A 17,271-nucleotide genomic window follows, 5' to 3' on the forward strand; every position below is an offset into this window, starting at 1 on the left:
CAACCTTGTCTTGTTCCTGATCTTAGTGGAAATGGTTTCAGTTTTTCACCATTGAGGATGATGTTGGCTGTGGGTTTGTCATATATGGCCTTTATTATGTTGAGGAAAGTTCCCTCTATGCCTACTTTCTGCAGGGTTTTTTTCATAAATCGGTGTTGAATTTTGTTGAAAGCTTTCTCTGCATCTATTGAGATGATCATATGGTTTTTCTCCTTTAATTTGTTAATATGGTGTATCATGTTGTTTGATTTGCGTATATTGAAGAATCCTTGCATTCCTGGGATAAACCCCACTTGATCATAATGTATGATCCTTTTAATGTGCTGTTGGATTCTGTTTGTTAGTATTTTGTTGAGGACTTTCGCATCATGTTCATCAGTGATATTGACCTGTAGTTTTCTTTCCTTGTGACATCTTTGTCTGGTTTTGGTGTCAGAGTGATGGTGGCCTCGCAGAAAGAGTTTGGGAGTGTTTCTCCCTCTGCTATATTTTGGAAGAGTTTGAGAAGGATAGGTGTTAGCTCTTCTCTTAATGTTTGATAGAATTCGCCTGTGAAGCCATCTGGTCGGGCTTTTGATTGTTGGAAGATTTTTAATCAGAGTTTCAATTTCAGAGCTTGTGATTGGTCTGTTCATATTTTCTATTTCTTCCTGGTTCAGTCTCGGAAGGCTGTGCATTTCTAAGAATTTGTCCGTTTCTTCCAGATTGTCCATTTTATTGGCATATAGTTGTTTGTAGTAATCTCTCATGATCCATTGTATTTCGGCAGTGTCAGTTGTTACTTGTTTTTCATTTCTAATTCTATTGATTTGAGTCTTCTCCCTTTTTTTCTTGATAAGTCTGGCTAATGGTTTATCAATTTCGTTTATCTTCTCAAAGAACCAGCTTTTAGTTTTATTGATCTTTGCTATTGTTTCCTTCATTTCTTTTTCATTTATTTCTGATCTGTTCTTTATGATTTCTTTCCTTCTGCTAACTTTGGGGTTTTTTTGTTCTTGTTTCTCTAATTGTTTTAGGTGTAAGGTTAGGTTGTTTATTTGAGATGTTTCTTGTTTCCTAAGGTAGGCTTGTACAGTTATAAACTTCCCTCTTAGGACTGCTTTTGCTGTATCCCATAGGTTTTGGGTCACTGTGTTTTCATTGTCATTTGTTTCTAGGTATTTTTTGATTTCCTCTTTGATTACTTCAGTGATCTTTTGGTTATTAAGTAGTGTGTTGTTTAGCCTCCATGTGTTGGTATTTCTTACAGATTTTTTTCCTGTAATTGATATCTAGTCTCATAGTGCTGTGGTCAGAAAACATACGTGATACGATTTCAATTTTGTTAAATTTACCAAGGCTTGATTTGTGACCCAAGATATGATCTATCCTGGAGAATGTTCCATGAGCACTTGAGAAGAATGTGTATTCTCTTGTTTTTGGATGGAATGTCCTATAAATATCAATTAAGTCCATCTTGTTTAATGTATCATTTAAAGCTCGTGTTTCCTTATTTATTTTCATTTTGGATGATCTGTCCATTGGTGAAAGTGGGGTGTTAAAATCCCCTACCATGATTGTGATACTGTCGATTTCCCCGTTTATGGCTGTTAGTATTCACCTTACGTATTGAGGTGCTCCTATGTTGGATGCATAAATATTTACAATTGTTATATCTTCTTCTTGGATTGATCCCTTGATCATTATGTAGTATCCTTGTCTCTTGTAGTAGTCTTTGTTTTAAAGTCTATTTTGTCTGATATGAGAATTGCTACTCCAGCTTTCTTTTGATTTCCATTTGTATGGAATATCTTTTTCCATCCCCTCACTTTCAGTCTGTATGTGTCCCTAGGTCTGAAGTGGGTCTCTTGTAGACAGCATATATGTTGGTCTTGCTTTTGTATCCATTCAGCCAGTGAATGTCTTTTGGTTGGAGCATTTAATCCATTTACATTTAAGGTAATTATCGGTTTGTATGTTCCTATTACCATTTTCTTAATTGTTTTCGGTTTATTATGTAGGTCTTTTCCTTTTCTTGTGTTTCCTGGCTAGAGAATTTCCTTTAACATTTGTTGTAAAGCTGGTTTGGTGGTGCTGAATTCTCCTAGCTTTTGCTTGTCTGTAAAGCTTTTAGTTTCTCTGTCAAATATGAATGAGACCCTTGCTGGGTAGAGTAATCTTGGTTGTAGGTTTTTCTCTTTCATCACTTTAAATATGTCCTGCCACTCCCTTCTGGCTTGCAGAGTTTCTGCTGAAAGATCAGCTGTTAACCTTATGGGGATTACCTTATGTGTTACTTGTTTTTCCCTTGCTGCTTTTAATATTTCTTCTTTGTATTTAATTTTTGATAGTTTGATTAATATGTGTCTTGGCATGTTTCTCCTTGGATTTATCCTGTATGGGACTTTTTGTGCTTCCTGGACTTGATTAACTATTTCCTTTCCCATATTAGGGAAGTTTTCAACTGTAATCTCTTCAAATATTTTCTCAGTCCCTTGCTTTTTCTCTTCTTCTTCTGGGACCCCTACAATTCGAATGTTGGTGCATTTAATGTTGTCCCAGAGGTCTCTGAGACTGTCCTCAATTCTTTTCATTCTTTTTTCTTTATTCTGCTCTGCAGTATTTATTTCCACCATTTTATCTTCCAGGTCACTTATCCGTTCTTCTGCCTCAGTTATTCTGCTATTGATCCCTTCTAGAGAATTTTTAATTTCATTTATTGTGTTGTTCATTTCTGTTTGTTTGCTCTGTAGTTCTTCTAGGTCCTTGTTAAACGTTTCTTGTATTTTCTCCATTCTATTTCCAAGATTTTGGATCATCTTTACTGTCATTATTCTGAATTCTTTTTCAGGTAGACTGCCTATTTCCTCTTCATTTGTTTGGTCTGGTGGGTTTTTATCTTGCTCCTTCATCTGCTGTGTGTTTCTCTGTCTTCTCATTTTGCTTAACTTACTGTGTTTGGGGTCTCCTTTTCGCAGGCTGCAGGTTTGTAGTTCCCGTTGTTTTTGGTGTCTGTCCCCAGTGGCTAAAGTTGGTTCAATGGTTTGTGTAGGCTTCCTGGTGGAGGGAAATAGTGCCTGTGTTCTGGTGGATGAAGCTGGATCTTGTTTTTCTGGTGGGCAGGTCCACGTCTGGTGGTGTGTTTTGGGGTGTCGGTGGCCTTATTATGATTTTAGGCAACCTCTCTGCTAATGGGTGGGGTTGTGTTCTTGTCTTGCGAGTTGTTTGGCATAGGGTGTCCAGTACTGTAGCTTGCTGGTCGTTGAGTGAAGCTGGGTCTTGGCGTTGAGATGGAGATCTCTGGGAGATTTTCGCCGTTTGATATTACGTGGAGCTGAGAGGTCTCTTGTGGACCAGTGTCCTGAAGTTGGCTCTCCCACCTCAGAGGCACAGCCCTGACGCCTGGTTGGAGCACCAAGAGCCCATCCTCCACACAGCTCAGAATAAAAGGGAGAAAAAAAGAAAGAAAGAAAGAAGAAGATAAAATAAAATAAAGTAAAATAAAATAGTTATTAAAATAAAAAGATAGTTATTAAGAAAAAAAATTTTAAGTAATTGAAAAAAAAAAAAAGGACAGACAGAACCCTAGGACAAATGGTGAAAGCAAAGCTATACAAAATTACACACAGAAGCATATACATACACACTCACAAAAAGAGCACAAGGGGACAAAAAATATATATCTTTGCTCCCAAAGTCCACCTCCTCAATTTGGGATGATTCATTGTCTATTCAGGTATTCCACAGATGCACGGTACATCACTTTGACTGTGGAGATTTAATCTGCTGCTCCTGAGTCTTCTGGGAGAGATTTCCCTTTCTCTTCTTTGTTCATAAAGCTCCCGGGGTTCAGCTTTGGATTTGGACCCGCCTCTGTGGTAGGTCTCCGGAGGGCGTCTGTTCTTCGCTCAGACAGGACAGGGTTAAAGGAGCCGCTGCTTCTCCGGCTCGGCTCACTCAGGCCGGGTGGGGGGGGGGCGGAGTGAGAGGCACGGAGGCGGGGCAAGCTGCAGCGTCAGAGGCCGCGTGACGTTGCCGCAGCATGAGGCGCGCCGTGCGTTCTCCCGGGGAAGTTGTGCTTGGATCACGGGCCGTGGCAGTGGCGGGCTGCACAGGCTCCCCAGAAGGGGGGTGTGGACAGTGACCTGTGCTCGCACACAGGCTTTTTGGTGGCGGCGGCAGCAGCAGCAGCAGCGTCTCAAGCCCGTCTCTGGGGTCCGCGCTTTTAGCCGCGGCTCGCGCCCGTCTCTGGAGCTCCTTTAAGCAGCGCTCTGAATCCCCTCTCCTCGCGCACCAGGAAACAAAGAGGCAAAAAAAGTCTTGCCTCTTCGGCAGGTGCAGACTTTTCCCCGGACTCCCTCCCGGCTAGCCGTGGCGCACTAAACCCCTGCAGGCTGTGTTCATGCCGCCAACCCCAGTCCTCTCCCTGCGCTCCGACCAAAGCCCGAGCCTCAGCTCCCAGCCCCGCCCGCCCCGGCGGGTGAGCAGACAAGCCTCTCAGGCTGGTGAGTGCCGGTCGGCCCCTATCCTCTGTGTGGGAATCTCTGTGCTTTGTCCTCCGCACCCGTTGTTGTGCTCTCTTCCGCGGCTCCGAAGCGTCCCCCCTCCCTCCCCCGTCTCCACCATTGAAGGGGCTCCTAGTGTGCGGAAACCATTCCTCCTTCACGGCTCCCTCCCACTGGTGCAGGCCCCGTCCCTATCCTTTTGTCTCTGTTTTTTCTTTTGCCCTACCCAGGTACGTGGGGAGTTTCTTGCCTTTTGGGAGGTCTGAGGTCTTCTGCCAGCATTCAGTAGTTGTTCTGTAGGAGTTGTTCCACGTGTAGATGTATTTCTGGTGTATCTGTGGGGAGGAAGGTGATCTCCGCGTCTCACTCTTCCGCCATCTTGAATCCCCTCCCAAAACAAGCTTTCCCCGTTACCATTTTTAAGTCCAACTTTGTTATCTATATTAGGCAGATACCTTTTAGGTAACATGCATTTTGTTTTCTCTAAGTTAATAGGTTGTTTTCTGATGCTTCCATATAAATGTTGAGGTTAGAAGGAAATGTCATAGGATCATTATCACACCATCTGCTCCAGCTGGTTTGTTTTTGTCACATGCTTTTCAGTGTTCTTACCGAGCTGTCACAAACTGCCAATTAATTATGAAAACCTAACAGGTTGTCAGAGGTTACTATACCGAGAAAGTGAGCTCATGAGTCAGTATATCAGGGGATCAATTATTGCTGATTTAAAATTTCCAGAACAGCTTCTGTGGACAAGTGAACTTTTAAAAATGCAGTAATAACGCTTTTGGATTCTAGAAGTAAGAAGCTAATAATTGTTTTCTGAGTATCCTTTGAGAAGAGCCTTCTTTCTTTATGTTTAGGTTGCCATTTGATTACTATATAATTGAATTCAAGTATTTTCCTTAGTGATATTTCAATGGAGAAAATCTTACGAGGTACCATTCACAGAAGATAAACACGGAAACTAGTCTTTGTCTAACTCTCCACTGCTGAGCTCAAATGTCTATCTGCAATAGAAATCAGAGATCTCCTAAAAAAATGTTATCTGACTTTTAATATTAAATCTTCTTTACTTTATCCATAATACCAAGTAAACCACTTCAGATGTATGACAGCTTTTGATAAGATAAAACATTCTTATTTTTGTATAACTTGGTATTTTAAAGAAATTTTAGACTTGAAAATCATAAGACTACCACTGAAGAAAAAATGAGTCACAGTTAAGAGTATCAGAAAAGTAGATTAAAATAGTATAAATAGGTTGCATATATCAATACTACACCAAAGATTTACACACTGACTTATTTTTCTCAACTAATGAAATTTCTTAAAGTAGATATTCCTATCCTGTTACCTTTTGGCAGAAAATATATTTCAGCAGATTGTTGATCTGATTATCAATGTGTAGAAGTTCAGTCACCCAAAATTTATGAGATTTTTATTCACCTAATTAACTGTTCATTTGTTCTGTATTTTATAGTAGATGAACTCTTTTCCATGTGGGACCTTAAGTGAGCACTTTTAGGAAATTTATGACCTCACCTTCACCCAGAATCATAATGCTACAGGATTGTTGCCATGCCTCTTTCCTCCTTCTCCTGCTTCACAACAGAAGGAACATAGTATTCAGAGCTCTGAAAAAATAAGCCTTCACCTGAACTGTTCGCTTTATTCTCGGTCTCTATCTTGAATTTGAAATATTCCATCCAGTTGTCTTATAAACAAATATTTACCTCTGGAAGAAGGATTAGACTATATGTCAAAATGACAGCAGAAGGAAGGATTGAAAATGAAAATATTTAGTTTTCTCAGGTTAGTTTTCAGATGTTTTGTAACAGTAGTGGAAATGGGAATTGCATTCAGAATTGTCAGAATGCAGGAAAACACGCTCTTTCTTGTTTCCCTTGCATGCAAGATGACATTCATTTATGCATTCATTCACTGTATGTCCAGTAGGTGAAAGGCAATTTGGTAGGTCCAGATGATATAATGGTGGGGAAACAAAACAAAACAAAACAGATTCCAGCAACCACGAAGTTTGAAGGAGACAGATATATAGTCTTGTGAGTACATTTTAAAGTAATCATATTAATGTTGTATAATTACAAAGAGATGCTCTGAAATGAAAGAATACTGATCTATGAGCAGAGTAACTAAGAAATGTAACTCAGGCTTCGTATTATGGGGAAGGATTCTAAGGGACATTTTTGATGTGTGATGGTCTTTGGGTGATAAATGGGAAAATAATTGTATTTCAATTGGAGAAAATAGTACACAAAAGCCTCATAGTAGGAATGGACAAAATAAGTTCAAATAACTGCACGAAATTAGTCAGGCTGGAGAACAGTTATTTAAAGAAGAGTAAGACATGCAGAGCCTAGATGCTGTAGGAACTTGTAAGAACCAGTGGTTTTGTTTTTTATCTTAAGGATAAATGTATATATCCCAAAGTTACTAGCAAAGGCAATAACATCATGATGTTTAGATGCAACATGATTGATCAGGCTGTTGTGTGGAGAAGGGATTGAAGGTACATAAGTGTGGAAGGTGAGGAAGGATGGGATTGGAGCATTTGAAGGGAGAAGTTGTACTTACAACTTGAACTAGGGTTGTGGCTGTAGATTTGGAAAGGAACTGATGTTTGATATATATATATATATATATATATATATATATGAAGGTAGAACTAATAGAACTTAGAGATGGGTTTAATATGGAGAGTAAGGAAGACTAAGATGTCAAAAAATGTCTCCTTTGTTTCTGGCTTGAGTAAAGGGATGAATGAAAGTCTGCAAAAGCATGGCTTTATGTAGGGATGTGTATACTATGAGGGGTTACTTTTGAAACATGAAGGCAGAGCTGTTAAGCAGGCTAATCATACCAATCTGGAGATTGAATGAGAAGCACTACATATAATTAAAACCATAGACTATGTTGACTGTCTGGCTGAGTGAATGGAGTAGCATACATGGCTAATGGGATTAAGTAATATTTAATGGCAAAATAAAGGAGTAGGATGACTTGCAAGAGGACTGAGAAGACGATTTTACAAACTCTGTAGACACAGAAGAGATGGATGTCATAGACATCAAGTACAGTGACCATTTTTTGAAAAAAAGAAATGTTATTTTGATAGAGTGATGAGGATAGAATCATGATTGGTCAGAAAATGGATAGAATGAGATATACAATTCCTTCCAAAAATTCAGAAGGAGAGGAGAAGAGAAATTATCTTAAAACATGGATGATTTCAACACATTTAAAGATGGAAGAAAATCATTTAGAGACAGAGTTTAAATACACTAAATAGCAGGGTTAATCAGTTGGCTAAGTATCTCAAGGCAGATGACCAGATTGGATTAGACAGGAAGAGAAAAAGCTCCTCCTATGGTCACAATAGTGACAAAGATGTGAAAGTGGTAAAGTGGAATATAGTTGAGGTCAAAGCATAGATTTGTTTGTTTGGAAGAGGGCTTAGAGAGTTTATATGGTGATAAATTTATGCAATTTTACAATTTCTCTGCTATAGCCAAGAATATAGAGCTGTGGAAAGAGCCAAAGGACTTTTAGTTTAAAGCACTTAAAAAGCAATTTTCTAGGAAACGTCCTCTTAGGTGCTACTGGTAAAATGCGTTCATAACTCGATATAACCTAACTGTATAATTTCTGTTGTACCTCAGTTTATTAAGTACTTACCATAGAAGACTATCTTATCAACCTCTCACCAATATTTACCAGTAAATTATAATAGCTATAGTTTTATTAAGCATTATTCATCAAATACACTCCAAGAGGAGTTTGAGATTTAAAAATATGTTGATAATTGTATTCTGTATGGATGCTTAGAAAATTTATCATTGTTTAATGTTTACTCTCTTTTTAAAAATTTTTCTTTCGACATGTGTTTATTAATTGTTCCTCAGTACATTTTTATTGGCCCCTAAATTTCTACTTATTCAGTGTTGTGTAAAGCTGTATGAGTAAAACAAACAATATTTGTTATGATCAAGAAGATAATAATCTTTATTCAGAGATGCTTACCTATTATGGATTCAGTTGGCGGCTGCTGCCAGGTTTTGATTAGATCTATTAAGATTTCTATTTGCTATTTCTTGATACATTTATTTAATATAGAATGTATTTCTGATTATTTGCAATGTTAATTTTCACAGGTGAAAAACAATAAGGATGTTTAAGTGCTGGTCAGCTGTTTTGATTCTTGGATTCATTTTTCTGGAGTCAGAAGGAAGGCCAACCAAAGAAGCAGGATATGGCCTTAAATCTTATCAGCCTCTAATAAGATTGCGACACAAGGTACAGTACCCATCTGGACTTGCTCCTAGTGTCTAGCGGTTATGAACTAAACTATTGGTTGTCTGGTTTACTACTCACTTAGGAGCACTTATTTCAGAATATGCTTTCAGAATATAATTTACATAAAAATCACATTTTAAAACATGAAGTGGTAGTACTTTTGGAAGCTTACCACTTTGGGAATTAACTACTTTTTCACAAATTATAGAGATGGGCTAGTTTAAAAATATGTCATTAAAAGTTCACGTGAAGTAATAGTAAAGGATTTATAAAGATCAGTAAATATGTTAAGACCTAATCACCCAGATGCTTTCTATTATTTTGATATTAATTTTAAGTTTAGAACTTTTCAAAATAAAACAATACTGTTATGTTCTTGAATTTCTCATAAAGATAAAGAGAAAAGGATGTCTGCCATCTAGAGATATATAGTTTGGCAAAGTTTTTGTTTTTATAAAAATCATTAGACATTTTAAGTTCATCAAAAATCATAATTTTGTGTTGTCTAATGTTGAGAAAATACTTCATTTATTTATGTTAAATGTTTTCAAGAAAAAAATAAGTTGACATTAGGGAATTCTATAAATTATATAGATTATATACTTACAGTAAATTAAGCTAGTGCTTTTATTTTAATAACAGATCATGATACTGCAAATAAGATACTAAAGCAACATTCAATCAAATAAGTTTACAATACATTTTGGTTTTCCTAGAGAACTGAAAAAAGACAAAAATGCTGATTTTGAAAAGAACATATGTATTTTTAAATTTCTTATGCTACTTGTCTTTTAAAATAACACTTGAAATAAACATAACTATATTGGTTTCCTCCATTACATTCAATACATGCTAGTGGCATTTATTTTTGCTGAAATTCTTTCATCACATTATTGTATTTTGATAAAATTGCTAAACTTTACTGGGATTTTTATGTGCCAGACACTAGGCTAAGCTGTTAAATTTATTATTTTATTTAATCTTCAAAACAAACTGGTAAAGACATATCTATTTTCATTCTATAGATGAGAAATAAAAATTCTTAGAATGTTAAAGTATTTTTCTGAATGCATATATTTATTAAATGTATCAATAGGCTAGGGTATAACATGCAGGATAGATTTCATAGGAATAAAAGAGAAAATAAGTAAAATATAAAATATACTTCAATGTCAAAAATCATTGTAGAAATTTAGTCTCATGTAAAAGTAAATAAGTTATTAAAGTGTTCAGGCTGGATAAATACAATTGGAGAATTGGCCTCGTTCCACTATCTTTCAAATATCATTTGTTTCCGCTACTTCATGGACTAACAATAAGTTTTATCACTGCCCCAAACTTAGAAATAATAACTCCTTTATGAATGCTCTCAAAACACATTATTAATTCAACGTTTGACTCATACTGTTACAGACCCAGTGAATATTTATTCCATGCTTTGTGTCTGCCCTATGTTATGTGTCTTTAGGTCAGAAACTGTGCCTTTCTAATCTTTTCATTCCTGGTGCCATGAATATAGTAGATACTGTTTAATTGAATCGATGGCAGAAAAATGACAGGTAGAATGCATGACTAGGAGTTCTGACTGTTCCCCTGCTAAATATAAACCACAGATTTTTATGTATTATTTATAAATAATTTTGAATTAAATTTGGACATTGAAGATAAATTTCTTATCCTGCACTGCTGTGTGACTTAAGAAACCTATAAGGAAATGAAACAACACAATGAGTTAAACCTGTTTTAGAAAGACTGATACCCACCCAAAATGATCAAAGTCACCTCCCAATCTTTTCCATCTCTGTGTCTTTAGCCCGAAATAATTAGAAACAATACATGATTGCTAGTATGTAGAAGCAGAGAGCAGAGAATGCTATGTAATACCTAACTTTCAAATGATGTGAGACAGAGGTGACATGAAGCTATAGAGGCATTCTGTGACTTTGTGTGTGTGTGTGTGTGTAAACCTGTGTATTTGACAGGAATAAAAAAGCACCCTGAGCTGTGCAAGTTCCTGCAAAGTCCCACAAGATACTTTCCACACACTATCAACCCCTGACCCAGCCACTGGGATCTACTTTTCCTTCCCCAAGACCTTGAAGACTAATCTCATTATACTATTTATTTTTGTTTATATCAGTCACTGTTTGAATCCCAGGGATACCTGGTCATCCTTTTTCCACTGCTTTCATTCCAGTTAGGTTCACATGCTACTTTGTTAGGCTTTCCCAAATCATAATTGAAAATGGGACAAACATAGACATTCCCTAGATCCCCTGTTTGATTTCTTTTCTTTCTTTTTTCTTTTTTTTTCTTTTATCTCTTTTTGCTGGGAAATAAGCTTTTATTAATTAGTCCCAGAGGTTCTAAACTTTTTATGTCCATTTTTTTTTTGTTCTTAAATAGGAAGGACCTTTTCTAGTCTTCTTACTGATATTCTAAATAGTTTTGTAAAACGTTTTCTTCTGTACTCTTTTCTCATATTTATTTATTTGTTTATTTAAAAATTTTTATTGGAGTATAGTTACTTTATAATGTTGTGTTAGTTTCTACACTACAACAAAGTGAATCAGCTATACATACACACATATCTCCTCTTTTTTGGATTTGCTTCCCATTTAGGTCATCACAGTACATTGAGTAGAGTTCCCTGTGCTATACAGTAGGTTCTCATCAGTTATCTATTTTATACATAGTATCAGTAGTGTATATATGTCAATCCCTAACTCCTAGTTCATCCCACCTCCCCTTCCCCCCTTGGTATCCATACGTTTGTTCTCTATGTCTGTGTCTCTATTTCTTATTTCCACTCATAGAATACATCACTGTTTGCAAGATATCTATTTTAATTATTTATTAGTCTGTTGGATGTTTCTTTCCATTATGATATAAGCTACTATTCATGTTGCTATAACACAGCACCTAGAACAGTATGTGGCACATGGTAAACAAGAAACAAATATATGTAGAATGAATGATTCCATCTGTTGGCTAGAATAAGGCTTAAATCAAGATGATATACATATATAATTATATTATTATAATTAATAAATCAGACATAATTTCTTTTCTACCATTTTACCAGAGTAAAATCAATAGAGCTATACTTAATAATTTTTTTAAATACATTATTTTAATAGCATTACATAAATTGATTTTCTCTTATTTGTTATTTTTTAACCTATATAGTTTTATTTAAATTGCAAAGAATAGTAACCTCTCTAAACCTTTGGATAGGTGTCACTAGTATTAAATATTAGTTATTAACTACAACACTATAAAATAATAGATATGATAGATACTGAGTTCTGATTAGCCAATCTCCACATTTTCCCCAGAGAGGTGTCTGTACTTTGAATCTGGACAAATGTATATACAGAATTCCTTTTTATCAAATATTTGTGTGTTAACTGTATAATGAATCCCCTTTTGGGAGCAAAAACTCAAATGTGAGAATTATTTGTCATATTAGATAGAAATAGTGTAGATATAATTATAAACATATGTACATAGTTATATCATTTACAACTCTATATACACAAAAATGTGATTACAAATATATTTGTCTGTCTCAAGATAAAAATGAGTAACATAAATCCATCATGCTAATTATGGAATCTTAATTATAGTCCATAATATATATCTAAGGGAGCTGATCCTGTGTTTCATCCAATGTGTTTACCCAACAAGTATTTATTGAACTTAAGAGTAGGAATTCATTAGCACTGTAAAATTGAAAAATACAGTTACAAAATGCAAATCCAGATAGTGGCTCTTCCTTCATTATTATTTTAAAATAACCATTGCATACTTACATTGCACTGTGTACTTTCATATACATTAATGGTTGTAATTTAATTCTACAGTAATCCTGGGATGCAGGGAATATTATTCCTGTTTATCCAAATGATATTATTAAAATCAGAGAGGAAAAGTTACTTTCCCAAGGAGAAGAGAGGGGAACAGACAGAATGAATGAAATTAGTAAGAGGTAGATAAAAGCATAGGTAGACCACAGATGGGGAAGAAGGACCAGAAAAGCATAAAGATGATGATGGTAGTAAAGCAATGTGATGTTCACTTCAACGAGAAACATCTCATGTTCGTTCAGATTGTTCCTCCTGCCCTTCCATAAGCACAACCACAGTGTTCCCACCTCCATTTTCTTGGCCAGATTGAGTGCCTTCTTCTGAAGGTTGCTGTAGCTCTGGTTTAGGCCGGTCTCCCAGTGAAGTCTCACTAGGAAGCAATAGTCACCACCCTAACTGCTGGTCTGTTGCTAGGAATCTGGGTGTTGAGCATAGTAGTAACTATTGGCTGCCATGTGCATTCGTGAGAAAATTCCCTGTAGTCTCCCAAATTTTAAGCCATCTCCAGAATTTGTATACTCAGAGCAGCCCATACAGAACTTAGCCTCACAGGGCATTGACTGTATACCAGGTACTCTGTTAGCTTTATTCTGTACATTGGTTTAATTATATGAAGATTTGCACGTCATAAGTGGTTTTATTACCATTTGATAAATAAGAAAATTGGGCTTAAAAAATGTTTAGTAATTGTTTAATTCAACACCCTTATAATGTTAGGAAGCAGGATTTAGGATTTAATGCAGAGTCTATATATATTAATGCCCATTCCGCAGTGAGTAATTTTTGTAGTAATTTGACCTGTGTGCTTTGTATTTCCTGTTCCCTCTGCATTCCGATCACATAGTGGTAAGGCACGATATTATGTCTTGGTCCCTTTGTGGTTGATGTGACTATGTGTCTGCTTCTGGCTAATGAATTGTAAGAAGTGACATGAAATGCATCTGGGCTGAACATTTGATCCCAATTGTAAAATCTTCCTGAATTCTCTTTTTCTTCTAGCATGACAAACAGCATCTGATCAAGGTGGTGTCTGCTTAAATCATCCTAAGTGTCTAAATCAACTAGGATGAGTGAAACACACTGGCAGTTAGTGAACATTGCATACTTATATAGCACTACGTACTTTCATATACATTGTTGTAATTTAATTCTACGATAATCCTGCGATGCATGGAGTATTATTCCTGTTTATCCAAATGATATTATTAAAATTGAAATGTGAAATTAGGGGAAAATCTTCTGTTTTAAACCACTGAGACTTGGGAGTTGTTTGCTATCTCAGCATAACCATAGTCTGTTCTCACCAATAAAGAGAGAACTAGAATGTAAACTCCTATCACCTAACCACAAATTCTGGGCTCCTTTTCCTCTACTGTCTTGGTATTTTTTTTTCATTTCCATTCCTATACTTTTCTTCCTCTCTTTCATCCAGTATTTCTTTCTTCTCTCTGTTTTCTGCTGAGTCATAATTTCCTATCACAATTAAAACTCCTGTTGTAGTCACAAACCTGTAATATGCACGTACTAATATTTCAGCATATTACCCTAGTCAGTTCACTGTAAACCCTGTCAGGGTCGGTGCCTTATCTTACATCCTTTTTCTTACCTACAGCACTGATCACACCTGCTACACTGTTTGCTGATACTGGTAATCAAAGCCAAGCTAGAGGGAAGATCTTATGAGGACAGTAAGGAGTTCTCTTTGAGTATACCTAGTGGGACCACTGAAATATCTTAAATAGCTTACATGTTTGTGTGGCCAGAGAATGTGCTGCCCAGCTTTATAGTGCAGAGCAAACCAAAATTGCATTACTATCCCTTTACTTCCTAAATCAAAATGTTAGTCTATGAAAGTAGTTACCGTGCAAATGGAGCAAAGAGTTTGCATAATTTAATAAGTCCAGAGAGTGTTGCTATGCATGGCAGTGCACTATAATTCTAAGAAGTCGTTTGTGGGAGGTGATGTTTTACTTTTGGTATTAAAAGATTGATAGATGTGGATTGGTGAAGAGTGGCAGGAGAGAACTCTAGGGAAGGAGAAAAACATTAAACAACACATCAAAACCGTGACTGCTCAGAGGATAGAAACCTTCAGGCAAACCCAGGAGCATTATTTCCTGACTGACTAAAAATTGTGCTATTCCATCTGAAATATCTTACTGGTTCCAGCATGTTCAAGGGAAGGCCCTTTAAAATGTTAATCTATTTTGCAGAGGTCAAGAATCAATTTGGACCATTATGTAAGAGCAAAAAAAAAAATGGTCGTGATGAGGGAAGTAAAGACATCATGGTGGAATGATTAAGTAAATGTTAAGGAATTAATATATATATTTATTCCATATATATCTTAGTGATTTATTATTAATAAATCTATGACTTTTTATGTTTTTTTTTCATTGAAGTATAGTTGATTTATAATTTTATGTTAGTTTCAGGTACACAGCAAAGTGATTCAGTTATACATATACATATATATCTATTTTTTTCAGATTATTTTCCCTTATAGGTTATTATAAAATATTGAGTATAGTTCCCTGCACTATACAGTAGGTCCTTGTTTATCTGGTTTATATATAATAGTGTATATCTGTTAATCCCAAACTCCACATTTATCTTTCCCCACCTTTCCCCATTAGTGACCATAAGTGTTTTCTATGTCTGTGAGTCTATTTCTGTTTTGTATATAAGTTTGTTTGTATCATTTTTTTTTTTTTAGATTCCACATATAAAAGATGTCATATGATATTCGTCCTTCTCTGTCTGGCTTACTTCACTTAGTATGATAATCTGTAGGCCCATCCATGTTGCTGCATATGGCATTATTTCATTCTTTTTATGGCTGAGTAATATTTCATTGTATAAGTATACCACATCTTCTTTATTCATTCATCTGGCAATGTAGATTTAGGTTGTTCCATGTCTTGGCTGTTATAAATAGTGCTGCTATGAACATTGGAGTGCATGTATATTTTTGAATTATGTTTTTCTCCAGATATATGGCCGGGAGTGGAATTGCAGGATCATATGGTAGCTCTATTTTTAGATCATATGGTAGCTCTATTTTTAGTTTTTTAAGGAACTTCCATACTGTTCTCCATACTGGCTGTACAAATTTACATTCCCACCAACAGTGTAGGAGGTTTCCTTTTTCTCCACACCCTCTCTAGCACTTATTAGTTATTACTAGTTGTAGACTTTTTGATGATGGCCATTCTGACAGGTGTGAGGTGATACCTCATTGTAGTTTTGATTTGCATTTCTTGGCATTTTTCACATAACTAGAACAAAAAATTTTTTAATTTGTGTGGAAACACAAAAGACCCCTAATAGCCAAAGCAATCTTGAGAAAGAAGAATGGAGCTGGAGGAATCACTATCCCTGACTTCAGAGTATACTGCAAAGCTACAGTAATCAAAACAGTATGGTGCCAGCACAAAAACAGAAATATAGATCAATGGAACAGGATAGAAAGCCCAGAAATAAACCCATGCACCTATGATCAATTAATCTACAAAAAAGGAGGCAAGAATATACAGTGGAGAAAAGACACTCTCTTCAATAAGTGGTGCTGGGAAAACTGGACAGCTATATGTAAAAGAATGAAATTAGAACATTCTGTAACACTATACACAATGATAAACTGAAAATGGATTAAAGACCTAAATGTAAGACCAGATGCTATAAAACTCCTCTAGAAAAATGTAGGCAGAACACTCTTTGACATCCATTGCAGCAATATCTTTTTGGATTCGTCTCCTAGAGTAATGGAAATAAAAACAAAAATGAACAAATGGGACCTAATTAAACTTAAAAGCTTTTGCACAGCAAAAGAAACCAGAAACAAAATGAAAAGGCAACCTATAAAATGGGAGAAAATATTTGCAAATGATGCAACTGACAAGTGATTAATCTCCAAAATATAGAAACTGCTCATACAGCTCTCTCTCTCTATATATATATATACATATATATTTACATATATATATTTACATATATATATTTACATATATATATATATATAAACAATCCAATCCAAATGGGCAGAAAATCTAAATAGACTTTTCTCCAAAGAAGACATACAGATGGCCAAAAAGCTCATAAAAAGATGCTCAGCATTGCTAGTTATTAGAGAAATGCAAATCAGATTTTTTAATCCAAAAATTATGTTTGAAAAAGGAGGACATTTATTTTTTTTCTGATAAATGAAGTTCCGCTATTAATTGGGCTAGTGCCTGGAACCTAGTTTCCACAGGGCTATGCAAAGAGGGCTAGGTTACAGCAGCATACACCATAGGATATAGAAGATCTGTGCGTTGAAGGACACCATATGGACTGTTCTTTGCACCAGAAGAAGACATTATCTTTAGGATACTGGACAGTAGGTAGTCTTGTCCTTTGCAATTAGAGATACAATCTCTGTCTTCTAAGGCTGTATATACACTTGCCTTTGCTCCGGAAGGGGACATTATCTCTGTGTTTCAAAGCTGCTTGCTGTACAAACATCCTTGAATAGAGTCCAGAGCAAATGACAGTCAGTGTCTCTGCTCAGGAGATGTGCAAAAACATGAGGGGGATTGTCTCCCAAGACACAAGGGGAGTAC

At 36.0% G+C, this 17,271-nt stretch overlaps 1 protein-coding gene across 4 annotated transcripts in view; it reads left to right on the plus strand.

Moving 5' to 3' along the window:
* FSTL5 (follistatin like 5) overlaps positions 1-17,271 on the plus strand; it is a 670,505-nt gene that overhangs the window by 46,489 nt on the left and 606,745 nt on the right. For all 4 annotated transcript variants that reach the window (XM_030865721.3, XM_060299861.2, XM_030865720.3 and 1 more), the window contains exon 2: positions 8,660-8,801. In XM_030865721.3, the coding sequence (XP_030721581.1) occupies positions 8,676-8,801 (126 nt within the window). In that variant the 5' untranslated portion in view covers positions 8,660-8,675. The remainder of the gene's footprint in view (positions 1-8,659; positions 8,802-17,271) is intronic.

The sequence above is a fragment of the Globicephala melas genome, chromosome 5, assembly GCF_963455315.2.
Source record: "Globicephala melas chromosome 5, mGloMel1.2, whole genome shotgun sequence".
In the NCBI taxonomy this organism is placed as follows: domain Eukaryota; kingdom Metazoa; phylum Chordata; class Mammalia; order Artiodactyla; family Delphinidae; genus Globicephala; species Globicephala melas.